This window comes from Ambystoma mexicanum, chromosome 1p (genome assembly GCF_040938575.1).
Source record: "Ambystoma mexicanum isolate Mex_15411 chromosome 1p, UKY_AmexF1_1, whole genome shotgun sequence".
NCBI classification, from domain to species: Eukaryota; Metazoa; Chordata; class Amphibia; order Caudata; family Ambystomatidae; genus Ambystoma; species Ambystoma mexicanum.
In genome coordinates this window covers 540354020-540381781 of record NC_090921.1, presented here as the reverse complement: position 1 = coordinate 540381781, position 27762 = coordinate 540354020, and the positions used below count along the sequence as shown (strand labels likewise).

The 27762-nt window shown below is 46.8% G+C and overlaps 1 protein-coding gene across 1 annotated transcript in view; it reads left to right on the top strand.

The window, feature by feature from the left end:
• The window catches only part of LOC138575296 (unconventional myosin-Vb-like), a 1749675-nt gene that overhangs the window by 1531094 nt on the left and 190819 nt on the right, over positions 1-27762 (top strand). Inside the window, exon 31 of the mRNA XM_069649473.1 lies at positions 17993-18144. Coding sequence (XP_069505574.1) covers positions 17993-18144 — 152 coding nt within the window. The remainder of the gene's footprint in view (positions 1-17992; positions 18145-27762) is intronic.

Here is a 27762-nt window from a genome sequence, read left to right as displayed (position 1 = left end):
CAGACCCCCACCTACCCCAATCCAACCGGGACAGGAGCTCCGGGAAGAACTGAGAGCCCTGTTGTCTAAGGGTGCCGTGGAAGACGTACTACCCAAACAGAGAGGATAGGGGCTGGTATTCCTGACATTTCCTGGTACCCAAGAAGGGAGAGGGTCTCCATCCCATTCTGGACCTCAGGGCTCTAAACCGGTTTCGGAGGAAAGACAAATACAGGACGGTGACGTTGAGAGAAATTCTCCATGCTCTTGAATTTCAGGATTGGCTGGTGTCAATAGACCTGAAGGGTGCTTATTTCCATGTACCAATACACCAGAAGCACAGGAAGATCATAAGGTTCCTCATAGCGGACAAGCACCATCAATTGAAGGTGCTGCCTTTTGGGTTGACCTCCACTTGAAGGGTCTTCACCAAGCTCATGGCGGTAGTTGCGGCTCCCCTCAGGAGATCCTAGGTCCATGTATTCCCGTACATGGACAACTGGCTGATACGGGGAAAGTTAGCAGGGCAAGTTTTCTCATCTGGAAGACACCTGCCTACTACTGCACAAGCTGGGCTTTGACACCAGTTCAGGGGCTCCAGTTCATCGGCGCAGTCTTAGACACTCGGGTTGGGAAGGCTTTTCCTTCTGAAGTGTCAACAATATAGTACAAATGGTGCATTTGTTTCAGAACCACGGCACCCTACCAGCGGCTTCTTTCCTCTGCCTTTTGGGTCTCATTGCCTCCTATATTTTTCTAGTGCCAGAGGCCAGGCTGCGCATGAGATACTTTCCGTGGCTACTGAGAGAACAGTGGTCTCAGCATTTGGGAGCACTCATGGATTACCTCTGTCCAGCCGGGTAGTCCGCAAACTCGGCTGGTGGAACACGTGCAGCAATCGCATGGCAGGGGAACCCTTCTGGCGTCCTTGTCCCATGGTCCGAGGGGTTACTGTTAGGGAGATTTATCATTATATTATTGTGCTTCATCCCCTCTCCTAGTGAGACCCCCCAGCACTTTTTGCTGGACTTATGGACCTTTTTCTTTTAATCCTAAATGAGTGGAGACTTTTTCCACTCATTCTTTCTTGAGGGCTGTGTCATTTGGAACTCCATTCTTTGTAATCTACCTGTACTATGCAGTCTGTCTGCTCCATAGCTCTTAAAGGCAGTTGTGTTTTTACTACTGTAGCACACTGCTCCTTATGAGCAGTGTTGCTGGAGACCGCTTGGCAGACGGCGTCCTGCGTCGGTGGCGTCGGGTCCATGTCCCTCGAGGACGACGTCACAGGATGTTATAAATAGGACGCATGGCGCCCGTAGCCTCAGTTCAGTTTTTTCGGCGAACGTGTAAACTTTGTGAGACTCTGCGCGCCTCATGTGTTTTCTTCATTGAAGATGTCTTTCTCTTCGACCCCTCTGACACTGCGGTCTAATTTGAAGACCTGCCGGGACTGCAAGTCTAAGATGTTGCTCACTGTCCTCCACCACATTTGTTTGTGGTGCCTCGGTGAGTCGCACGACACAGACTGCTCGGAATTCCAGTCGTTGACTGCAAAGGCCTTGCGTGAGCTAGGGGCTCAAAGCCTGTTAAGTCCCGGACTTCCAAGTCAAAGGGGGTTTCTACCGATGACTCGAGGGGCCACTCTCCGCGTCAGAAGAATTCCTGGTGATCTCGATCCCGGAGTGGTTCCCGCCACTTGTCTTCCTCATCCCGGCACTCGCGGAAACGCCGTCACTGGTCGCCTTCCCCGTCCTCCTTGGAGGATGGTGCCTCGAGGGAGGTTACATGCTCTACAAAGTCCTCGACTCCGGAGGAATGGGTGCCATTTAAGAAATCCATGATGGCGATTTTTCAATCGCAAGACTCTGGTCCGGTCGCGGCTTCTGATGAAGCCGGCCAGGATCGGTCTCGTTCCACGGCTCGCATGCCTTCGGGCTCAGGTTCGCGACGCTACACACATCGGGAGCTGTCGAGGTGCAGTACGGACAAGGAATCGAAGGGTCGCACGAGACGTGTCTCGGTCCTCGTCCCCAGCGAGACTGCAGCTACCTCTGGAGGGCTCGATGCCGGCGTCGACTCGTTGGAGCTGTGTCCGTCCAACTCTGACGTCGAAGCTTTGCCATCTTACAAGGCCACAGCGCTGTCGGCACCTGTGTCGACGTTGACGCCGAAGCCTACGGCGATCCCGATGTCAAGGTTGTCGACGTTTTCTACGTCGAAGCCTTCAACGCTTTCGGCGCCTTCAGGGATTTTTTCTCAGAGTGCCTTTTGGAGTTCCCGGACATCGTGGATCCTCTGAGGAAGGCTACATCGAAGACTGTGCGGCCAGTTTTGGCCTCCAGGCCATCTTCTGTCACCGGACCTGGGTTTCACCTCCCTCTGGCTGACATTTACAAAGAGGAGGAGCGGTCTGAGTTGGAGGACCCTGGTGAACTGGATGAGGCTCCCCAATTTTCTTGCGACAGTCAGCTGGAGGAGTCGAGACGGTCCTCCATGATGCCAGTGGGTTGGACACTTCCCCGGAAGTGGACTTTGGTAGACCTGAGCCTGCGGCTCATGCAGAGTCTTCGTACAGAAGGCTCATGTCACGGGTCTGAGTATCTGGGCTGGTCCAGTCCTCCTGAGGATTTTGTGCAGGATGATCTGATGGACATTTTGGATCAAGGTCCGTCCCTCCGGATAGGGACGACAAGCGCTTCGACGGTTGGGCCCGGAAGGTATTTTCTGCTGGGAGCATGGCCTTGAAGCCGGCCAACTCCACGTGTGCCTTGGCAAGGTTTTCACACACACTGTGGAATTGTTTCCTTGGTGGCTGAGCATATTCCCAAGGGGGAAGAAAGGGATGGTTTCCTTGCTCTCGTGCAAGATGGCAAGGATGCCATGTGCGAATCCCTTCAGTCGGGTTTGGATACGGCCAACCGTGTTAGCCAATCCATGGCTGTGAGCACCGTTGCGGAAGTCGGGGTTTGCTCCGGATGTGCAGGCCAGTCTTCTCAACATGCCTTTTGATGGCACACATTTATTTGGCAGCAAGGCTGACGAGAGCCTTGAGAGGTTGCAGACCTCAAAAGCTGCGACTAAGTCTTTGAGTGCTGAGGTGTGTCAATCTCTGCCTTTTCGTCCTAGGGGGACAGCAGTGGAGGGGAGATTCCTTTTGGTACTACTCCTCCTTTGGTAGTACAATAGGGGCCACCAGTCAAAGGGGCAAGTGGAAAGGTAACCGTGGTGGACGGGGAAATCGTGGTGCCAGAGCCGCTCAGGCAGCTGTCTCTTTGCCTTCAGGCACTGCTGCAGCCACTTCCAAACAGTCATGAGGCCATGTCCCATAGTTCGCCGGTTGGGGGCAGACTGTCTCAGCATCTCGAAGAATGGCGGGCCATTACTTCAGATGCGTGGGTGTTGGATACCATAGCCCACGGCTATTCTCTTCCCTTCCTTCAGCAGCCTCACGACAATCCACCGGGGAAACTCCCTTTGAAACTTCCGGATCCGCTCCTTGTGCAGAAAATCTTGTCCCTGCTGGAGAAAGGCACCATAGAACTGGAGGCGAGGAACAAGGGATGGTATTCCCCTTATTTTGTGATCCCAAGGAAAGACGGGAGTTTGAGACCCATCATGGACTTGCGTTGGTTGAACAAACTCCTCCGGAAGGACAAGTTCAAGATGGTCACTCTTTCTCAAGTCCTCCAGGCCCTTCAACTTTAGGATTGGTTGGTGTTTCTGGACCTCGAGGATGCTTATTTCCATGTGCCGATTCACCCCGCGCACAGGAAGTACCTGATGTTTGCGGCTGGTGACTCGCACTTTCAGTTTCGGGTCCTGCCGTTCGGATTGACCTCCGCCCCGAGGATCTTCACCAAGCTCATGGTGGTGGTGACAGCGTACCTCAGGCGAGGGGGGGGGGGGGAATTCACCTTTACCCCTACCTGGATGACTGGCTGATCCGGGTGCGCTCTCCCGAGCTAGCTTTGGATCATCTGTGTCACCTGCTGCAGGCTGGGCTTCTCACTGAATTTCAAGAAGTCGCACCTGACACCTTCCCAACATATCCAGTACATCGGGGCTGTGTTGGATACGTCCATGGCAAAGTGTTCACCTTCCAAGGTAAGTGCTCACTACATTGTGTAGATAGTGGACAAGTTTCAACATGCCCAGAATCTCCCAGCTTTCGAATTCTTAAGGTTGCTCGGCCTCATGGCTCCCTGCATTTTTCTGGTGCCAGAGGACAGGCTGTGGATGAGATTCCTGCAATGGGTCCTCAAGATGCAGTGGTCGCAGTTTTCTGGCAAGATGACAGATCCTGATCAGATCCCACGCTCGGTCTCCCAGAACCTTCTGTGGTGGGTGAACAAAGGGAACCTGATGAAGGGGGAACCATTTTGGCAGCCGTGGCCAGAGGTGACTATAGTGATGGACGCTTCCCTCACAGGATGGGGCGCTTATGCCAACAACTTGACCGCCAGCGGTCGTTGGTCTCCGTCGGAGTCCAGACTCCACATCAATCTGTTAGAGCTAAGAGCCATCAGGCTAGCCCTGAAGGCTTTTCTGCCCTCGGTACGGGGTAAGAGTGTCCTGGTCATGATGGACAACACAGTGGGCATGCATTACCTCATCAAAAAAGGGGGCAGGGTCACTCCCGTTGTGCAGTGGGTCATCCAGCAGGAAATTTTGATCTCAGCGGTTCATCTGGCCGTCGACGAAAATGCGGTGGCGGCGGCGGACGCTCTGAGCAGGCGCAGAGCAGAGTCTCACGAGTGGTATTTGGCTCAGGAAGTCCTTCAGGAGATCTTCGCCCTTTGGGGAACCCCGCAAGTGGATCTCTTCGCCACCGGTCAACCGAAAGAGGAGCTTTGGGAGATGCGTTCGTGGTGGATTGGTCATTCCCACTACTGTACACGTTTCTTCCAGTCCCCGTCATGCCTTAAGTGTTGCAGAGGTTACGGAGGTTCGGTTCCCGCATGATCCTCATTGCTCCGGATTGGGCCAGGAGAGCGTGGTACCCGGACTTTCCGGAAATGTCCATTTGCTCTCCACACCGTCTTCCCCACCGAGAGGATCTGCTCTCTCGTGCGCGTAGGGGAGGGGGTCAGGTTCTCCAGCCAGAGGTCAAGACTCTCAACCTTCACACTTGGTATCTGAAAGGTTGAAGTATAAGGATTGGGACCTCCCGGATGACGTTATGGAGGTGTTGCTAGATGGAGGCCTGCAACAAAATCCCTGTACCGTTGCTCTTGGCGTAAGTTCTGCGACTGGTGCAGGGATCACAATGTTGATCCTTTTCAGTGCTCCATTCCTATGGTTTTGTCTTTCTTGCTTTCTTTGGCCCACAGGGGCCTTTAAGTGGGTACCATTTAAGGTTACCTGGCGGCGCTGTCTATCTTTAAGCGCTCGTCTGAAGAATGTTCTTACTTTAAAATTCCTTTGATTTCTCAGTTTCTTAAAGGACTGACTAATGTATTCCCGCCGTCCCCTTTCCAGGTGCCGGTTTGGGATTTGAATTTGGTTTTGAGATTTCTCATGGGTGCTCCTTTTGAACCTTTGCACTCTTGTCCTTTGAGATTACTGTCCTTCAACACTGTGTTCTTGGTTGCGGTTACTTCCGCTCGCAGAGTGAGTGAATTGCAGGCACTTTTAGCTAAGCCACCCTTTACTGTGTTTCACAAGGACCGGGTTGTACTGCGAGTACGTCCTTCTTTTCTACCTAAGGTAGTCTCCGAATATCATTTGAGTCAAAAGGTGGTTCTTCCATCTTTCTACCCTCCGCCTCATCCTGGTAAGGAAGAGGATTGTCTCCATCGGTTAGATTCTAGGAGAGCTCTTAGCTTTTACATATCTAGGATGTCCAGGGTCAGAGTGGACTATCGACTCTTTGTAGGATATGCTGGACACTGATTGGGCCAGGCTGTTACCAAACAGACCTTGTCCACGTGGATTATCCTTACCATTACGGAGTGTTACTGGTTGGCAGGTAAAGACCCTCCTGAAGGGTTGAGAGCTCATTCCACTAGGGGCATGGCTACTTCCACCACCCTCCAGCGGGGTGTTCCTATTAGGAATATCTGTGATGCCACTACTTGGGCTTCAATCCATACATTTGTATAACATTATTCCCTGGATACCATCCATGGTCAGGATATGGCCTTTGGGAAGGCGGTTCTTTATTCTGCACTCTAATTGGGTATTCTACATTCTTTTCTCTCCCCCATTTATTGGTACTGCTTTGGGAGTCTGTCAAAGATATGGAATGCGTTGGATGACACAATCCATTTGAAGATTAAGTTACTTACCATCTGGTAACATTCTTTCGACTGGATGTTCGTCCAACGCATTCCACATCGCCCTCTCAGCCTGCCGCTCAGGAGAATTTCCTATGTGATTGCAGCTTTCGTTTCCGCAAGGCTAAGTGTAGTCCAGCAGGCATTAGACTGGTGTCACACGTTCTGGGGGAAAAAACGTAAACTGAGGCTACTGCCTCTGTGCGCCCTATTCATAACGCATCCTGTGATGTCTTCGAAGGAGGTCCTCGAGGGACATGGACCCAACGCCATTGACGCAGGACGCCCTCTGCCGAAAATGTTTCCAAAGTGCACAGCTGTGGACATTACATGTCAAAGATGTGGAATGCATTGGAGGAACATCCTGTCGAAAGAACGTTACCAGTTGGTAAGTAACTTGTTCTTCTTAAGGATAGGGAGATACTTTGTGTCTCTCCCAAAACTCTATAGTCTCAGAGATTGGCACACACCACCTTCAGTGGTGTGCCAAAGGGATACTTAGTATCCCCCTTCTCTCGGCTCATGTGACTTTTTAGTCACATAGACAATCACCTAGTTATGGCTGGTGGCAGTGGACGTGTTCCACCAACTATTTTGTATTTTTTTTATATAGCAGGCTATGTTCATAGCCCCAGTAGTGCACGACAGGGGCACCCAAATACCAACTTGGGGCATCCCTTCTTTTTTCTGCATTAGTAGCGTGGTTGTTCTTTGTTAGCCCTTCTACCATTCTGGGAGGGGGAGGTCTGTGTGTGTTTTGCCTTTAGTGGGAACCAGTAGGTACCTTGCCTAGGTTCCAGAGTGTCTGGGCAGACAGGAAGTGGGGGAGGAGTCTTCCACCCCCATGTCCTTGCCACAGTGCCTCAATGGGTCCAGCTCCCACAGGGTGTCTGGCTGTCCTGATTGGACAGCCAAACATCCCTTTCTGCAAAATGCTGAGCGAGATTGCAGAGGAGTGTATGCTGGAATTGTATGAAAGGTGAGGCTTATGGAGTGTGTAAAGCAAGTCGACTACCGGAAACCGAAGTAACCGAAGAAGATGATGACCAGAGATGCCTGCAGACCCTTTGCAAGACCGTGAAGCAACCACTGCTATCCTGACCCTGTTTTCTATGTGCTGGAGGAGCTCCGAAGAGGACTCCTTCCCTTTGGCTGGTGGGAACAACCAGTCCCAAGACGAACTGTGAAACAAGCCATCTCCTGAGGTCCTAGGAGCTTCCAGAGCCACAGAACCCCAATACCAGGAGACCTGCTGCCCATTTCCAGTGCATCATCATGGAAAGGCCAATCCGTCCAAATCTTTGCTGAGCCCCTATGGACACTTCAGATCTTATCCAACTCCTCCAGACCCCCTCACCAGAGGGTGGGACTGCAGGAAGCAAAGAAGATTGCCGGGCGATTCATGTCCTTTGTTGGTGCTACTGAAAGGTACGAAAACCACAGAGTGAACCAAGAAGTTGCTGAAAGTTGTGCTACAGGTCCTCCCTCAAGACTGCTGCTGAGAAACACTGTTCATTGTCCTGGCTTTCATCACCAGACCAAGGAATCCGAAGGTTGGGTCCAGAGCTGCCACATCGCGGAGGAACCAACAAGAACACTTTCTTCAAACCAAAGGTACTGTGGGGGAAAAGGTATAGCTTGCCTAATTCCAGCAAGTTCCTCCAGAGCGTTGGAGTGCACATAGAGGTGTTCAGGGCAACCCCCCTTACCGCTGATCCAAGCTGCTGCTGTCTCCCGTTCTCAAGTCCGTTTTTAGATCTCCTTTTTTAGTTGCTAGCTTTCTGCTTCAGTAACTTTAGACGCTGGAAGAAATCCACAGGAACTCATTATTCTCCGTTTGTCAAGACTTCAAGCCCTCTCCCAACTGCCTTTAGCTAGGGTTGCGTTTTTGGACTTAAAAGACTTACCTGGCGAAGAAAACCTCTCTAGAACCTTGAACTAAGCACATATTGTAGTAACCACTTATTTCCCTCCCTTTAAGTGACTTGTTCTATGTGTGTTTGCAGAGTAAATGCATTACTGTATGACCTGTTGAAAACCGCATGAGTGCAGGATTACGGATAATACTATAACCTTGTCTTTTCCCTTTCTAACGTTGCTACAAATGTAACCATGAACAAACACAAAAGTGAAAGTGCCCTTTAACGTGTAATCTAGTATTCCTAAGTGCTCTACCGTAAACATCTGAAGTGAATCTGGTGTAAATATAATATATTTTATCGAAGTATATGTGCAAATGCTTCTTTGTTGTGCCTGTCTAAGATTGAGAGTACTTACTACAGCTCACATCCTCCTCTTATATAAGATCAGCCTGACTGCTCTGCCGCACTACTAAGGTCCTGAGCTAGTACAGACTAATACTAAGAGTTGGGGGATCCACAAACCACTGAGATTACTAAAGTCTTACTGCCAGTAGGACTTTAGGAAAGCTCACCCAACAGTCATGGATGCAGCTCTGAAGGGTTGTGGAACTCACTGCGAGTATTTGCAGGTTAGCAGCCTCTGGTCTCTGTGGGTTTTTGCCCCGTCTCTCTGATGGAGGCATGTCCTCGTCCTGACTGACAACATGGTGGCCATTCCTTACCTCAACAAGTGGGGTGGTGTAAAATATCGCTCCCTCTGCACAGAGGCAATACAGCTGTGGTTCTGGTTATGGGAGAACCAGATCTCGGTCTCTGCAGTTCTTCTGGAAGAGAGCACTTGGGTAAGTGTGCCAGGAAGTCCTAGAGGATGTCTTTGCTCTCTAGGTTACCCCAGCAGTGTACCTGTTTACCACGGAGTCTAACAGGAAGTGCAAACAGTTTTGCTCAAGGAAATTCCCAATGCGTTTCTGGTGGATTGAACCTTTTCTCTCCACTACGCTTTCCCCCCTATTCCCGTAATTCTCAAGAGGTTGAAGAGATTTCGAGCGACCATGATCTTGATCGCCCCAGATTGGACGAGGAGGACCTGGTACTCCGATCTCTTGGGTCTGACCATCTGTCCGCCTCACTGGTTACCTCGGCATCCGGATCTGATAACCCAGTCGGAGGGTTGAGTGCTCCACCCGACCCCGGATTCCCTCAACCTGCATGCATGGCTCTTGAGAAGATGAGGTATGATGACTGGGACCTCTCAGAGGAGGTACTTGAGGTGTTGCTGGCTGCACGCATACCATCGACAAGATCTCTTTACGCGTGCAGGTGGAGAAAATGTGAGGCGTGGTGCAGGGAACAAGAGATTGAACCCATCGCTTCCTCTCTACCCCCCTCTCCCACCACCACAGTGATGGAGTGCCTTCTGTCACTGGCCTGGTCATGCCTTCTGGTTAACGCAGTCAAAGGGTTTTTGGCGGCCCTGTCTGTGTTCGAGGTCACCAGACCAGCGTTCCTTCTTTACTATTCCGGTCATGGCCCAATTCCTGAACGGCCTTCTCAATATGTTTCTGCCAACCTCCTTTATTGTCCCAGATTGGGATCTTAATCTGGTTTTTGACAAACTTGATGGCGGCTCTGTTTGAGCCTATGCACTCGTTCTTTACAGTTGCTGTCCCTTAAGACCGTCTTTTTGGTGTCAATCATGTTTGCCAGGAGGGTTAGCAAGCTGCAAGCTTTGTGCTGCAAACCTCCCTTTCTAAGGTTCTTTCGTGAGAAAGTCTTAATGTCCTATCCGGGTTCCTTTCTAAAGTGGTTTGAGTTTCACCTGTCCCAGTCTATCGACCTGCCTGTCTTTAACCCTCCTCCACATCTCTCGAAACAGGAAAAGCGGCTCCACCGCCTTGACCCGAAGAGGGCTTTAAGCTTCTATGTTGCTGACACTTCCGAGTTCCCGAGGTCAGACCAGTTGTTCTCAGTCCATTCTTTTTCTCGAAAAAGGTATTACCATACCAAAACCGACTGTCACGTTGGATAGTTTTGTGCATATCCAAGTGTTGGCAATCAACAGGCAGGGAGCTTCCAGCCGGCATCGGGGCTCACTCAACCAGAGAGGTTTCGGCCTCTACAGCTCCTGTTAGGGACATATGTCGGCAGTCACATGGTCATCCTTGCATACCTTCACCAATCACTATGCCTTGTATGTTGTATGGGGAGCTGATGCACGGTTTGGTAGGGAGATTCTACAGAATCTACTGGTTTAAATCTCTCTCCAGCATTGGATCTTTCATGGATTCACATGCTGTGAATATTTCCTATCGTCCGGCTGGGAAACCTTGGTAACTTTAACTTAACGTTTTCCTATGGAAAACTACAACACTTTAGTGTCCTATCAATGTTCTTTTTGAGTGCTTTAGGCCACGCCAATAGGACATCTGCTATAAATAGCCCCGTCCCTGCGGCTTCCCTTCAGATTTCAACCGTCTCCAAACTGTGCGATCACCTCGTGTTTCTTCGTGTTTGCATGTGCTGTTTTGTATTGGCCAGTATGTCATCTGTGGCCCAGAAAAAGGTTATTTCAGCCTTGTGGTACCTGCAGCCTTACGAAGGTATTCCAAAGTGATGGCCATGCGGATTGTATCTACTGTGTCTCTACCCCATCACTCGGCGGATGCCTGCGAGATATGCCAGGGGTTTTCGCAGAAGACTTTGAAAGACTGTAACCGTCGGCTCACATGTTGGATAAATGAGGGCCGGGGGAGCCAGTCTTCAGGGAGAGCGGAAAAGGCCTCTGAGCACCGCCAAGTGGCGTCGGCGGCACCCCCTGCTAAAAAGCAACGGACAGAGTTGCCTACGTCAGAGGTGGGGAGAGGTAGCAAGTAATCTACGTCCAGGTCGCATCATTTGAAGGGGGCGAGTGGTTCCTCGCTTTCCAAGTCGGATCGGTCTGACAAGTCCAAGGGGTTTGGTGGTAGGCCCGAGAAGTCAAAGGTGTCGGACAAAGGACAGTAGGAGCTGAATGAGTCTTCCACGAAGCACTCGTCCAGAGATGATCATAGGTCTTCGTCCAGCCAAGTCTTCAAAGCACTGTTCCGGCTCGTCTTCCAAGAAAGCCGGGTGTCCAGTGAAGGCTAAGCCAATGGAAGCCGCAGCTTCGACGATGAGATCAACAGATATTCCCTTGTCGACGGTGGTGGTGCAGTTTGCGGTTCCATCATCGACTGGGTCATCGCCGCCATCCACGATCTGACGAACAATAGGCCGCTGCTGCTGTTGTTGCTGACGCAGATGGAGTCGAAGCGTTGTTGCCGACGGGTGGCCCGTGGCAGTCAGGTTTTGGGCCCATGCTTCCTGTGGATATTTTTCTGCACGATCCAGCTGCGTATTCGGTTTCCTCAGGGATGGAAGAGGAACAAGAGCTGCTTTTTGATCCGTCTGCTCTGTGTCTGCAGAGTGCGAGGCAGTTGACGTCGAGTGGGATGGGGGCTGGGCTGCCCCTTTACCCGTTGGCTAATCAGCAATCTCTGCTGTCTTTACAAGTATTTGTAAGTGATTTCAATCAGGCACACACTCAAGTCTCGCCCAGCATGTAGTGCGCAAATGAAACCCTTATTTACTTTTATCGAGAAGTTCAATATTCTGAATGATATACCACTCATATCACCCCATTCTCAACATACCCTCGAGTTACACTGAACCAGGAATCGGGATAGTTGTGAAGGTAATTATTTGTTTATTTACTTAGAATTTAAAAGCACAATATATTGTTAATAGGTAACAACAATCACCAATGGGGTGCCCAGAACAATGAATAATATCTTTAATGCACTAGGAATCAAGTAATGAAAACAAAAAGAATGCAGCAAAGAAAGGAATATTTTTGGTTTGGTTTAGAACAGATAGCACTATGGTTAGGGGTTCCCCCTGCAACACCCCCAACCCACCAATAGGCAATTTAAATAGATGTGAGCAGAGAGCAGGTATTCAGGAATAAAGCAGACCAAAAAGAATCACTCCCACCTTCCCACTTTTAAACACAAGAGAAAAACGGATTTGACTTTTCAACCGTCAGTATGGCTTTGAAATTGGCAGAGCAATAAACACAAAATATTTTCAAAAATGCTTAAATTATTATAAATTTCTACAGGAGCCGCTTTGAACAGATGCAAGCAAGCAAAAGCAAATTGATTTAATCAAAAGGAAACAATAGGAATCTCAAAATCAAAGTGGGAAAATAATTTAAAGCTATTCACACGTGTAAAACCTTTTGAAATGTAAATTCGCGGCAAACTTTTACATATGCGATTTTTGATGTAACGGGTCAACTGCACTGTTTCACACTGTTTTTTGAGTTGGGACTTTGGCTGGGGATGTTGGGTATAAGTGGGAGTTGAAATTACGCTCCTATCTTAAAAACTGAGGGAGTTATGGAGGTTTTAGTGAGGTGTTTTTCGAAAATAAAGACACAAATTTGAACCAGGACTTCAGTTTAGAATCAGAAAATATGGCTTATGTTTTTACTCAAGGCTAGAGCGTTCAGGCTAGGCAACCAAGTCGGGACAAAGTAAGCTCTGAGACTGATTCATGACTTTAGTAACAGATCCCCATCACCTTCCCCGGCGGCACCAGTCCAAAGACTCAAAGTGGGATTTATGGGTCAGAGTTACACAAATAAAGATGATTATGCAAATGGCGCTTTAGCAACTAGACAGAATAAGATGGCACTAAAGATTTTGACACTGTTACTGGTTATAAAAGTAGGATAGTTCAGAGATTCTAGAGGAACAAGATAATGCAAGGTATAGAATAGTTCTCTAGCGTCCTATTAATACTCACAATCCACTGGGATTTAAGATTTTTGGACAGTCACGGTTCTGGTCAATGGATTGGTTCTATCAAGGAAAGACAGCACATCGGGCGCGGGACTGGGTCAGCTAGGCAGGTCACCGGAACTGCACAGGATCTGCCCTTCTTGTTTCTGGATATTTTAATTTAGTGGGATTGCGAGTTCATCAGGCAAGCAGTTATGGTAGCAAGCCAGATAGTTTCAGGATGCTAATTTCAGGATGCTTTCCCACACCACAGCGCTACACTGGGTTGTGAGGATAAGTTTGAGGATTGAGCCCTTGCTGAAAATGAGCTACTGCTTGGCCTGGTCCTTGGCATCTGGATCTGGAAGGATGTTCAATGCTGGATGATAAATACTGGATCTGAGTGCTTTGCTGGAATCAGAAGAGTCTCCCCATGTGTTGTCAGCTGTTTCTATTTATCCTTTTAAATGACATCACAAAAATGGGTGTATGGGCCAGCTTAACTAAACTCGCCCCTGTGGACCGGGATTGGATCAGAGCCTCATCTCCGCCTTGCATTCGAGTGATTGGATCCAAGACAGATGTCACATTTATGGTTTGGCTTTTACCATTCTTAGAAACCTCCCCTAGCCACTAGTATCAAAATCGAATTTTGTCCTTGATACATATTTATACATTTGTAACCTCTGCAAAAATCACATCCAGGGATTACATATGTTATGGAGTATCTGTTCCTCAAAACCCCGCAGCTGTGAGATCCCGTTTCTCCTTTCTGCAGCATTTTGTCTATTTCACCATAAAAGCATTTTCTAAATTTCCACAATTATGTGTGTTTACCATAGGAATGTGTGTGCAAAGTTTAACAATTCTAGCATAAATACAGTTCCCATAAAACCATCTATATTGCCATTCCTGTTTGCTGAATTCATTCACGTCATCAGATTTACATGGGGAAACCAGCAGGCCATAGTTTTTCCACACTCTAAGAGGTTGTTAGACATTTAGGGACTGTGCAACCTGTTCATTTACAGCACCAGTTCTCTGGCTGCCCTCTTTCAGAGATCGCTCTGCCTCATGACTTCCTGTATCTTCGTGGTCTGTCCCTCAAAACTCTACATGTGATGCACTTAGCTGCCTTTTGGTACCAGATGTGCCAGTCCGTCAAAGTCCCCATTTGCTCCAGATCACGAAGGCCCAATTCTAGTGAATTCATAGAGCCCACCCTTATAATGGAGGTCCCTTTTCTCAGACCGTCTATCTTATAGCAATTTTGCGATCCCGCAAAATGCTGCGAAAAACTGCTGTTTTGCGCAAAATGCAGTGAAAATTGCCTTTTGTGCAAAAAAAATCTTTTTTTATTTTTTTAATTAAATCTGCACAAACTACTGTTTAAAAAAAAATACTCAGGGTGCCAGGTTCTCAAAACTTTCTTTTACGCAAAAAATGAAATGCGCTAACACATCTCATCACTTGGGCCCAAAAAAAGAGCAGCCCAATCCCCGAGGGACACCTGAATGGGCACATTTTATATGCACGCTCATTCAGATGGCCTTTTTTACCTCCTGGAGCAAATCAGGGGGCGTTTCTGCCAATTTGAAAGTGCATTCCACATTCCAAGCATGATGCACTTTTAAATGTGCACGGGATGTGGGGGTGCCACTACATGACAGGGTCTTTCTTGACCTTGTCATGCATTTCTTTTAAGGTATGAACCGCTGGTGTGTCGCTTGCATGTCTGTTCCTCAAACAGAATAAACATTTGTTTTGGGCCGCATTTTACAGTGGCAGTCCCCTGAACGGCCTGTCCATGTGAAAGGCGCTGGGAGCTTGCTGAACAGTGTTGGGAGAGCGCTTCTATTCAAGGTACTACCCATTTTGACTGAAAAAATTGATTGGTACAATTTGACCTATTTCGGCCAGGACCATTCAATCGATTATCATAAAATCCGAACATGTGTTGCGGGGTATCACCAGCTCCCCATGTTGGGCTTGGGGATTGCATGTTGTCCCCTACTTCCTCAGAATTGGAGGCAGGGGACCAAAAAAAAAATAAATGACTGAAAAGTGACCCTGCGCAGTCAGATCCGACCCGCGTTAGAGAGAGGGATCTGACACTGCAGGGGAAGCAGCAGCGACAAAGCAGTTAAGTAGGGGAGGGGGTGGGTGGTGGTGAATGGTACATTTTGGGTTGTTTGGCTGAAGTTTAGTTTTAGTTTATTTGTATAGCGCAACCAAACCCTGGGGTAACTGTAATTGCAAATCAATTTGCGGTAAAATTGACTACGGTCAATTCCGACGCAAATAATACTTTGGTCAAACAACCCAGAACCCTATTCAAGGCTGCTGGCCTGCGCACAATTTGCACTACAGCTCAAGCCTGTGGAAATGCGCCGGTCACCTTTGAGAATAAGGTGACCTGCTCATTTCCAAAAATGGGTTGTCTAAAAATAGCATATCCTTGTCTCTATTTTTAAATGCCCAATTTTTTAGGATCTGGGTCAAAATCTACATTTTAAATAAATGGAAAAAGATGGTCTCACTAGGAGAGGGAAAGAAGAGAGAGGGAGAGTGATAGGGGAGTTGTGACGTAATAGGCAAGAAAGCGGAGGGAGAGCAGTGGGTAAGAGGGAGAAAGCAGTGCACAAGAGAGCAGAGGAAGCAGTGATGCAGTGGGCCAGAATTCTGAGAGCGAGCGGAGGTACAGAAAGTAGAGGGAGCGTGTGGTTATTTAGCCAGAAAGCAGAAAGGAAGTGGTTGGCCGGAAAGAGGTAGTGAGCTGCAGATTGGGAAAAAGGATGACGGAGGAATGCGATACAATGGGAGAAAGGATGCAAGATGCAGAAGCAGCACAAAACAATGAAGGACTGTATATTTGCGGAGTAATTGAGAGACGAAAGTGTGAGTTGGGAGTATGATTTGGAGTGAGACAGGGGCTGGGGGAATTGTGACTTGACAGTGTAACATAGCGCGTGAGTATTTGTTTGACAGGTTCAGGAATGCAAGTTGTGATGGGGAGTTGGTGAGAGGTGTGTGGGTGTTTGGGGGATTGTAGAACATAGAAGGGGAATATTTTCAGCATTACAACTGATAATGATCAGTTTAGTTAATACTATTAAATAGGCATGCACATTAAACCAAAAATGTAGCCAAATCAAACACTGTTCTGCCAAGCTAGAGACATCTGGGACTCTTCCTATTAAATTAATACAAAAGATAAATAATAATGATACCCTGGCCCTCTTGCAGCCTTGCACTCTGCCTCTTTCCTGCAATCTTACACCCTCCAATTAATAAAAAATGTCCCGCAAAAATCCTGCAATAAATAAAAGGTTTGTGCCGCAATATTTGCCATTTCATGCCGCAAAATCCCGGAAGGTCTGTTTTCCAATCCATACATCTATGGAGTCCTCTCTTCCTAATGGGGAGCTGTGATGGATCATCCCCAGATCTACATTGTATGTTCTCCGGAAGGGAGAACCTTGCATATCATCATTCTGGTGCTAAAGACAGTTTACTTGGCACTCGAGGCTTTCCATGGCTTTTTCAGGGGTCCGAGTTCTGATTCACTCTGACAATATGACAGCTATGTTGCATGTGAAGAGGCAGGGATGGGGATGTGTTCTTTTCCTCTTGAGGCTGGCAATTGAACTGTGGTGTATGTGCCAGTCTGTGAACCTCCTCTTGGGAGACCTCAACTTTCAGGCAGATTCACTGAGCAGGATTTTGCAGGCCTCTCATGAGTGGGAATGTCACCAGGTCCTTTCCCCCCCTTTTTCAGTCAATGGAGTCTTCTCTTATCGATAGTTTGAGGTCTCAGTACATGTGGCTTCAGTTTTTCTAGGGCAAGAGCTTGAGAACAGACTACTTGAGCAATGTCTCTCTCCCTGGGACAGGCAGCATTATTTTACATTTCTACCACTTCCTCTCATGGTGAATGGGCTCCACAAACTGAAACGCACACTCTGCTGTAACATGTTACCTATTATCCCTCACTAGACCTCCAGGATTTGTTCTTTGGACCGGCTTGAGTTGCTCTTGACCACACCTTGGCCTCTTCACAAGACAGGACCTACTGCCTCAGCAGGAGGTTAGATCAGGATCTTCATCTCTCGCCTCAATTTCTTCTCTTAGCACATGTTCCCGTAGGACCTCTTATTTTAAGGTACTTGCTTATCTCTGTAAATCCTAGCCCAAGGTGGTATATCTTTTCACCGTAATTGGGAGATCATTACATCATGTTCCTGGAGTCCTTTCCCAGTTGCTGAACATACTCTCTGGAAATCGCCAGGGCTCTGCGGTTTTATTTGCATTCATTGGGATCCTGCATGTCTGTTGCTTGTTCACTTCTGAGGTCCACCAACAGGCACGATTGCCTCCAACATTACCATTAACAGTTTGATGCTGGCCTCCTCGAGTGCTTCAAATTAAGGAATGAGTTTTTCCACCTCACCCCGGGGGCCCTGACACACACAGGCCTAAAGCTGCTGGTGGCCTTATATTTTCCATATGTGCAATCTAACATATATGCCTTTGGACATCTCAATGGGATGAGAAGTAGAGGTTACTCACTAGAGTGACTACGGTACTACTAGTCCATAGTCCACTCTCCTCCATGTGGGCCGCCTCCTGTCCCTACTAAGAAGTTGTTAGTGATCTTATAAGGTTTTAAGAACTGAATGATGAGGTGGAAAACATGTCATGGAGGGTTCTGGCTAAGGTGAATGCATGCTGGGTGTACATGCGGTCCCCCGCTTTTCTCTTGAATTGTAATGCTGCTACGCATAACGTTCTGATACTGTCTCCATTCTGGATAATGACCCTTGAGGACAAGTGAATAAGAGGACAGCGTACCTGAGTAATACAGTGAGTAACTTGTACTATCTTTCTTAAATCACATGAACACCTCTGTTATGTGACATGCTCTCTAAATCAACCTTTCTATGGCAATGACAGGACCTTTCTTTGTGATCGTAATGACGTTGAATGCCCAGTCAAGTGTTACTGTGTGGACAGGCGACTGTGCTCAAAATAACTTTTACTTGATTCCAATAATGCATTTCTATTTCTTCAGATTTTCGTGTTCACACTGGGCCCGACTTCCTGCCTACCCTCCCTGCCTATGTGCTGTTCATGTGTATCCGTCATGCGGATTATTGCAGAGACGAGAACAGGATTCGCTCTCTCTTCAGTGCAACAGTAGACGGCATCAAGAAGGCCATGAAGGTACAACTGAGCAAATGGCAGTTTCTGAAATAGCTTAATACAATCATATCTATTTTATTGGTCAGGTGGGGTCATGGGAGTTCCAGGCTTTTCTGCACTTAGAAAGGAAGTGTTGGTGCTGGGGCAGATGATTGGGAAAGGTGATAGGAAGAGTGACACAGACTTAGAATTTGGAAATAGATAAGTTTGCACTCATCATTTGGTGCCATTGCCATGCTTACGAGTGTAATCCATGGTCCACTAGTATTTTCGCTTTGGAATTTTGCACATGCCTCGTTCCCTTGCTAAAACAAATTTAATTTCTGGCTTACTGGCCAGAAATCGGGTATTTATCTCATTAAACTAGTACTGGGTGTGGGTTTTTGTGGCTTTAATGTAGATGTGTAGAAAACTGTACCCGTTTGGTCTTGTATATATGGACTCAAATCACATTGCTTCAGAACACCATTTCCACTTCACCTCTCATGGGGGACCTATGTCTGACATGGTGTGATAAACGGTCATAACTGTTATCCGTCCCTCCAAGTCGTACATATCTTAAAGTGACAGTGTGTTGTTGGTAAAATTATAGGGGTTTTCCAGTATGTGATAATGTTTTAGTTGGTTGTTGAGAAGCAGGATCTTCCATGCTTTGTGTAGAGGGCAGTGGTTTGAATCCAGAACCCCCAATAGGCCACCTATCAAAAGGCTTCCAGATCCCTGATATTATTAGTGTAGAATAACCCTTGCGTCTGTTTGTCTGTAGTTTCAAGGGGCACCTGCTTGCGTAATTTCGGTATGTACTGGAACATCTGTCCGCTTAAACCAAACGTGCCATGAGTTGGCTCTGCACTGCTCCATATTATTTGCATGGCTATTTGTGTAAGCATGCACCATTAAGCATCTTCAAACCACAGAAGAGCAGATCAAGACAATTCTGCAAATTCTTCTACCTGAACTCTGAATTCTCACACTTGTTCTGCCACACAGTATGCATTAAAATTCAGATCTTAAATGCAGCACGAACACGCAGTTTGCCTCAACTCTTACTTGTAATTGGTAACCAGGTGCTGAAGGAGGCATATAAATAGACTATAAGTTATTGCAGTGCACTAGATTCCGAGCTCAGAATAGCCTTATGAAAGGGACACCCGTATTTTAATGTAATTTGACTGGTAACTGGCAGCCGGTGCAACAAAGAAGATGCATGTTTGAATTTAGAGGCTTAGAAGGTCTTCCGAAGCATTCTGGACTTTGATGGAACTACAGATCTTCATCCATGATGACACCCAGAGATACTGCACTGTTGACACTAAGGGTAGGGCATGGGCCAAAGCAGTCTGGCAAAACAGTTGCAAGGAGTATCCAATATATTAATTACCTTCTTCCAAATCTTTATTTCGGCATACAAATACCATAAAAGTGACAAATACAAAGGACTTTAAATACAATAGCTATAAAACAAATATAAAAAAAATAGAACAACAAATGTTAAAATCACAAATTTGTAGACTGAACAATAAATGCTGATCAAGCAATCCATCATAAAATAATTCATTTATCAATACAAGTGGCGCTAAAAATAAACAAGTGCACAAACGTCCTACAAGGCTACATGTCATGAATAATCAATTATCAGCCAGTTCAGACCCCTAGCTAAAAAGAAGAGCCATCCTGGGCTCCAAAAGCAAGAGTATAAAGCATGTTCTCAATATTAAGGCTCCCTTTAGATATGAGAGCAATGCCCTCGCCACATATGGCGAGTCCGCTTGTAACGAAAGCATTGGGCAGGGCGACATTGGGCCAAATTGAGCTGTTGAAGAGGAAGAATTGTACGCTGACAAATAAAAGAATAAAATGGACACTATTACGAATTGTAAAATATCTTCTTGATAAAAATCACAATAGGAACTACTAGATATATCATAACCCTTTCAATTAGCTGCATCCCCTCTTAAATTCAATAGATTAAAGTGAGCCCTAGTATCAGAATTTTATAGACGGTAAGGTTGCATAATGTCCATGGAGCCAATCAGCACTACCCTTCAATTGGCTGGGATTTGCAAAGCCTTGACTTCTCGATTCCTTGATGCATGGAACACAATTTTCTTAAAACAGTTTCTACATTCAACTGCTCTCTAATTTGTGGTACTTATTCTCTCAAATCTTGACTCTAACTCTCCCTCGGTCTTCATCCTTCTTGACCTCTCTTCTGCTTTCGATACAGTAAACAACATCCCTAACTACTATCTGTGTGATACCCTGGGCGTTACAGAGCAGGCTCTGGTGTGGCTAGCGTCATTTTTCTCAGACCGTCCTGCCCAGGTGAACTTGGGTCATTTCTCTCCGCTATCACTCTCTCTACTTGTGGTGTTCCCTAGGGATCTAATCAACCCCCCTGGTTCTTCAATGTCTACATGGCCCCTTTGGCCCACATGATCTCATCTTTCACCTCCAGCTTTCAGTGTTATGCGGATGACACACAGCTCTCTTTCAGGCTACCCTAAGCCTCTTCCTCCTCCTCGCTCATCCCTGACTGTATGTCTGCAATTCAGTTCTGGTGTGCTGCTAATGATCTCTGCCTTAATGCCTGTAAGACCGAGATCATCCTCATTGGGACCCCTGCTCCCTCTTTACCTCTTGCACTCTGGCCGGCCCCCCTTGGTCCTGTAACTTCACCCACCAGTGAGGCAAAAAATCTGGGGGTCATCTTCGACCCCACTCTCCTTCTCTTCTGACATCTCAGACATCTCTGAAAAGTCCCACTACCAGCTGCACCTGCTCAGAGGTATACTACCTTTTTTCATTTTCGCCCAGAGGCTCACAGTCTCCAGAGCCCTAGTTCTATTTAGACTGGACTACTGAAACAGTCTCTTTCTCAATGTTCCGACTTCTACTCTCCAACCTCTTCAACTTATCCAGAACAGAACTCCAAGACTTATTCTTGTCCTCAAGCGTAGGGGCCGCATCTCTCCTGTACTGAAATCTCTCCAATGGCTCCCAGTGGCTGCAAGGATCAAGTTCAAGTCCCTCTTCATAGTCCACAAGGCTTTCTGGGGCTGGGGCCCCCACTACCTACAACACTTTCTCCCTAAATACGCCCCTTCTAGAGCTCTTTGCTCAGTCTCTTCCAACTCTCTGCAGGTGAGATGCTTCTCCAAACATAGATTTGGGGGTAGAATTCTATCCTCTGAAGGTGCCTCCCTCTGGAACAGCCTCCCTGCCTCTCTCCGTCTTGAGCTGGATCTCCTCAAGTGTCAGAAACTCCTCGACCTTTCTCTTCTCTTCCTCTCTCCCTCTCCCCTGCTAAACCCCTTTCTCCTCTCTCCTGCTTTCCTCACCAACTCCGCTTAGTTTTGCTAACTGGTCGCCTGGTGCTACTCCAGAGCCACACAGGTTCCAGGCTCCTCCTTCAGTCCTACACTTTCCTCTGGGCCTCTGCACTCTGCCTTTCAGTTCTGCACTCGGAATACGTTCCATGTGAGAGGAAACCTCTTCTGCGCTTAACCCAGGCCACTGATGGACTGGGCGCACTTGTTCCCCCTCGCACTTCCTGTGTGCGCACTTGCATGACCTTGAATGCACTAGGCCTAGCAAGATCGTTTTGTCCTGTCCTCCCGTTTTCTTCTCTCCCTAGCTTGGTTGCGCTTGAAACGCTTGTGCATAGGCGCATTATTGATGATGACCTGTCATCATTCAATGTGAATGTCACCAGGCCTAGCACAGTTTTTTGTTCCATTTGTCCTTTTCCCCCTCTCCCCGGTTCTCCTCTCCACACTCCTTGTCATGCACTTGTACTATCTGGCAAGTTGTTAGGCCTAGCACGACAGCTTATTGATTGTTTGCTCTTTCCTTCTCCCCTTCCCTTCTCTCCTGCCCGCCTGTCATGCACTTGCACTAGTAGAAATGCCTCTGGCCTAGTAATTTTGTTAGATTATTTGGAAACTTCAAGGGCTAAGAATGACCGTTTTCCCTTGTTCCGTTCCCGCCTTGAAGCACTTCAGTTGTGTATAAGCACTTTACAAATAAACAATTACAACACCTAGTAAACCATCCAAAGAAATAAGTGAAGGAGCGTTACATTGAATCAAAAGGCTATTGATGTAATTTAGCCAAGGAATTTTAGGCCAGCCTTCAGCCCCCAAGATGGCTCTAACAATATGTTGTGTCAAAGTCGCTCTTGGGTTGGGCCAAATTGGAGCCACCATATAAGAGGGGCCAGAGCCCAATGGTCCTCCAGAAAACCAAGACCCAGTTCTGATTGTGGGGAGAATGTAGATGCAGAGCCTGGGAGATCCAAGAGTCCTTTTAGAAATGCGTTTTCTCTCACTTGTAAAGGGCACACTTTTCTAATGCCCCATAAAAATGCACCATAATTGGACCTTTCCTTAGTTTGTAGCCTATTCAGAATTCAGAGCTGATTTTCAGAATCAATCCTAGGGGTTGGCCGATGCACATGGCTGTAAAACGAGAAACTAGACCTAGGGATTGAACCATACATAACTCCTGTTTCTTATAAAGGTATGACCTGAAACTGACAAACTGAAAGTCCAAATAGTCAGACACCCTTGCAATGACAACTCATTACTCGTCAGGGCGTGCAATTTAATGGGTTTCCTGCCTAGTCTGTAGGCCATAACTGCAGACTTCACAACATTAATTTGGTGGTCCAGTGAGTTCATAAAAGTTGTGGATACCTTTATCAACCTCTGGAGAGCATTCAGTCTCCAGGCAATAAGGACAGTATCAGCGGGTGGCAGTGCCCTAGCACCTGCCCTAGGGAAATCTGCTCCAGTCTCAACCAAGGCACTATGAATACCGTTATTGTACAAAGTAAACAGGACAGGGGCCAGAACACAACCCTGGCACACTCCCGGATTCATGCCAAAAATGGAAGTGCTCTGACCCCAGTCCTCATAACAGACGCAGGCCCTGTTACCTGAATGAATCTGTCTAAGGAGAACGATGATCTCTCGAGGGCAATCCATGGACCCAAGCACTGTCCACAACTTCAACCGATTAACCTATCGAAGGTGGTGCTCAGGTCCATGAAAGCCAAATAAATAGGTTCCCTCTTAATTAACGATTTAACAGTCAGCAAATATTTATTTATATAGCGCTTTATACCAAGGCGCTGTACAGTGGAACAAAAAAATACAAAATGACAATGAGAGCAAAATTTACATCATGACTCATTCAACAAAACAGTGCAAAGAGCAATTAACTTAGGTGGGGGGGTGGAAAGTGGAGAGGGAAGAGGTGGGGGGGTGTAGGAGATGGACAGGGCGAGGGAGAATGGAAGGGGAAAAGAGAGGAGTAGGAGAGGGGAGAGAGGAATCAGATGAGGGTAAAACGAGGGGGGTGGGAGGAAGTGAAGAGGGCAGAGGAGAAGTTTTCAAGGAGGAGAATGGAGGAGGAGGGATTTAAGGGAAGTGCGAAATGAGGTCAAGGTTGTGGTAGAGCGGATTGTAAGAGGGAGCGAGTTCCAATGCAGGGGCGCAAAGAGTTGGAATGAGCGGAAATGGGAGCGCGCAAGGGGAAGGAGGAACAGTGAGAAGGAAATGGTCAGCAGAGCGAAGGGAGGGGGAGTAGAAGGAGAGGAGGGAGGAGAGATAAGGAGGAGCAAGACCATGGAGGGATTTGAAGACAAGGCATGTAAATCCACTGCTTGCTCTGCCGTTCCCACTCCCGGCGTGAAACCGAGCTTGATATCTGCCAGAATAAAATGTGCAGAAATCCACTGTTCCAAGAGCACTCTCCCAAATATTTTGAAGAATTAGTAACCGTGATATTGGTCTGTACGCCAGTAGACTGGCCCGATTGCCCTTTTTAAAATAGTGGCTAACTTCAATGAGGGTGGTAAAATCCACAAGGCTAAAATAGCATTAATTCTAGACATAAACATAGGCACCCGCAGCTCCTGAGAAGCTTGAAAGAAGTCTGGCGGGACCGCATCTGCACCTTGGGCTCAATTGTGAGATTGGCTACGCACCGCCAGCCAGACCTCATTTATAGAGAACACAAGGGGAATAATGATAGAATTGACATCTAAGTGCTCCGGTTGACCAAAAAAGGAAGTGGAAAATGCTCAACCCAAGCAGAGGCCTGTACGGATGTCTGTGCCCCTCCTCACAACCTTGACTTTGGGCCGCTGGGCCCAAACTCCCAGGAGCTCTTAGAATCATTAGTATGTACTGCCTTAAGCAGAGGTTCCCAAGCCTTCACTTTCAATTCTCGTTTCCGAAGTTTTAAGGCAATCCGGAACTCTACCCTGGCCTGAATAACTTCTTATTTGATCCTTGTTGTTGAATGCAAAACAGAAAGAAGGGTATGTTTAAGTGCTTATTAAACTAGCTCCTAGCCGTCACCTTCTTTTCATGACAATCTGAGAGAGTTTAGAGACACTGCCCATTAGCTCGATAGAGGATGAGTTGATTTGAAGGAAGAGAGCCTCCATCCAATTTAAGGGCCATAAGCGAAAAACATTTTGAGCCCATATTTTCATAGTGAGACAGTCTATCCTCTCGCATGTAAGTCTTCTCTTAGAATGGATATTAACCGAAGCAGCATCTAAATAGTCAGACAGCCGATGAAGATGGCATATGATCACAATCCCAAGAAATCAAAGACAAATAGGGAAGTGGTCACTATTGGGGCTCATAAAACACTTTGAATTCGTATTTCCACTGCCAAATGTTCAATTTCCACAGTAAAATAGTCTATTGTTGAAGACTCCAGATGATTGGTAAAGGTTCTGTATTTGTATTTTATTTTATATAGCGTCTTACGCCAAAGCGCTGTACATAAGAGCAGAAAACGGTACAAATAATGAAATCAATATTTATTTCAGCAATTGCAAAAAATCCTTACTAACCAGCTAAGAGAAGGTAGGACCGTAGAGACCCGAAAGGATGAATATACTGTAATGGAACAAAGAGAGAGTGTATTCGAGTGTAAGGGTGCTAGGAGAGAAAAAGACCGAAAACGAGCACTGGAGGCATGGGGGACCTAGAAGAAGATGGTGTGAAACAGGTTGAAAGCAAGTGAGAGGGATGATAGAATGAAACATGTAAAGAAAGATGGGGAGGAGCAAGACCATAGAGAGCTTATAAACGAAACATTTAAAAAGAAATGTAAATGGTGATGAAAGGAGAGCCATCCAAGTTGAGTCAAAGAAAAGGAAATAGTCACGAGGAGCCAGCAAACAAAGAACACGAATAGAAGTATTAAATCCAGATTTCACAGATTTCAACAGAGCTAAACGAGCTATGGGAAGTCCAAAGAGTGCAGAGGAGCAGTACAAAAGCTGTGAAATTATTAAAGCAGACACCAGTAACGTTGTGGCTTTACAAATCAGAGACAGGCTTTCTGACTGTTGTACAGATTAAATCGACAGGAACGAGCAGATAGTGAAATATGATGACTGAAGGAAAGATCTGAGTCAAAGAAAAGACCTAGGTTACGGGCCACTAGTGAAATGGGTAACCTGGCCGGAGGAAATGAAATAGAAGAAGGTAAGAGGAGAAGAAATAGTACTAGAAGGAAAGGAAATAACCTCAGTTTTTGCAGCGTTGAGAACTAAGAAGTGATCTGACAACCATGATTGGATGGCCAGTAAACAAGCACTACGTTTGATTAATGTCCACAGTGAAAAGTGGAAATTAAAGAGAGCTGTGTGTCATCAGCGTAGACATGATGCAAGAACCCAAAAGTAAATAACCCAGCGAACAAGGAAGTATAGAGAGAAAAAATGACAGGACCAAGGACAGAGCCTTGAGGAACACCACAAGTAAGTGAATAAGTTTCAGAGAAAACCCCCAACCAGGAGACTGAAAAGGTTCTCTGGGATAGACATGATTCAAACCAAGCTAAAGTGGAAAAGCCAAAAGAAGAAAGAGCAGACAGTAAGAGTTTGTGATCAACAGGATTGCATGCGGCAGAAAGATCCAGAAGTATAGGAAGAGAGGACTGTTTAGCGTGACATGCAGAATGTAAGGAGTCCAGAACAGAAAATAGAGCAGTCTCAGTAGAGTATCCTGGACTAAACCCAGATTGGAAGCGAGGGAGAATAGCAGTACGAGAGATGAAAGTAGAAACTTGAGTATAGAGTACTCGCTCGAGAATTTTAGAAAGATATGGCAGGAGTGAAATTAGATGAAAATTGGAAGATAACAGCAGAGGGCTTTTTCAAGATTGGAATAAAGATGGCATGCTTAAATGAAGGAAAAAAGGAAGAAAATAAACAGGAATTAAATAAAATTGTAAGGCTAGAAACAAGTGAAGGATAGATTTTATTTATAAGTGCAGATGGTATGGGGTCCAGTGGGGAGGAAGTAGGGTGAGCACGAGCAAGGAGGCAGAGAGTGTCTTTATTAGTAATAGGAGTGAACCAAGAAAACATTTCTTTAGGAGATTGCAGAAGAGAAGCAGAAGACCGAGAGTTGACCTGAGTGCGAGAGGATTCAATAACTGATTGAAAAGAAGAGACTTTAGAGTGAAAGTGAAATAAAGCGCAAGATCTGTAGCAGTGAGAGTAGTTAATTGAAGGATCCGTAATAGATGAAAGCAGTCGAGAAAACATTTGAAAGAGATGTTTCGGATGAGAGGACTGTGAAAGAAGTAGATGAGAAAAATAAGTTTGTTTGGCCAAGAAAAGACAATTATCATAATTTCCTGGCGTCTTCAGTTTTAACAAGCATCGTTCTATGCGACCGAAGGGCGCGTCGCATTGCATGAAGATGTAAAGGCAAACAAGGTTGGGGTGGTTTACGTGAAGGGTGAAATGAAGAAGGGTAAAGTGAATCTATAGATGTTGAGAGTGAAGAGGAAAACAGTTGCAGCTTGATCTGCTTCCAGATTGGAAAATGAAGCTTGAGACCCCAGTTTAGAAGTACTAGTAGAGATGGGAATAGTTTTACGTGTAACTCCATTTCTCCAGCGTTGCTATCTTTCATGAATTCACATGCTCTGAATATTTCCCCCGTCAGGCTGAGAAACCTCGGTAACTTTAACTTAGCGTTTTTCTATGGAAAACTTCGACACTTTAGTGTCCTATCGATGTTCTTTTTGGGTGCTGTAGGCCACACCAATAGGACGTCTGATATAAATGGCCCCACCTCTGCGGCTTCTATTTAGATTTTAACCTCCAAAGTAGAGGCAACCTGAACCCAGGTTTGCCTGCAGGGGCGGCCAGTGGGCACATGTGAATCCATGAAAGATACCAACACTGGAAAAATCGAGTTACAGGTAAGGAACTACTCCCTTCTCCAGCATTAGATCTTTCGTGGATTCCCATGCTGTGAATAGATTACATAGCAGTACAACCAATGTGTGGCGGTGTGTCACACGCAAACCAACAAATAGCATTTTATCACATATGAGACCACAAACCCAGCAAGTGATGGAACAAAATAGAAAACCCCGAAGCTGCAGGGCCTACCTTACTGAAACGGTCATTGGAGGACCGCTCGCCCCACCTGCACATCTTTCACATGTTGCTGCTCCAGGCAGTAATGCCTGGTGAAGGTATGCGGCACCGCCCAGGAGGCTGCCTGGTAAATTTCCACCAGCGTTATCCCAGACCACAGCGCCGCCGACGATGCTGTGGACCAGGTAGAATGAGCCTTGGGAGCACCTCTC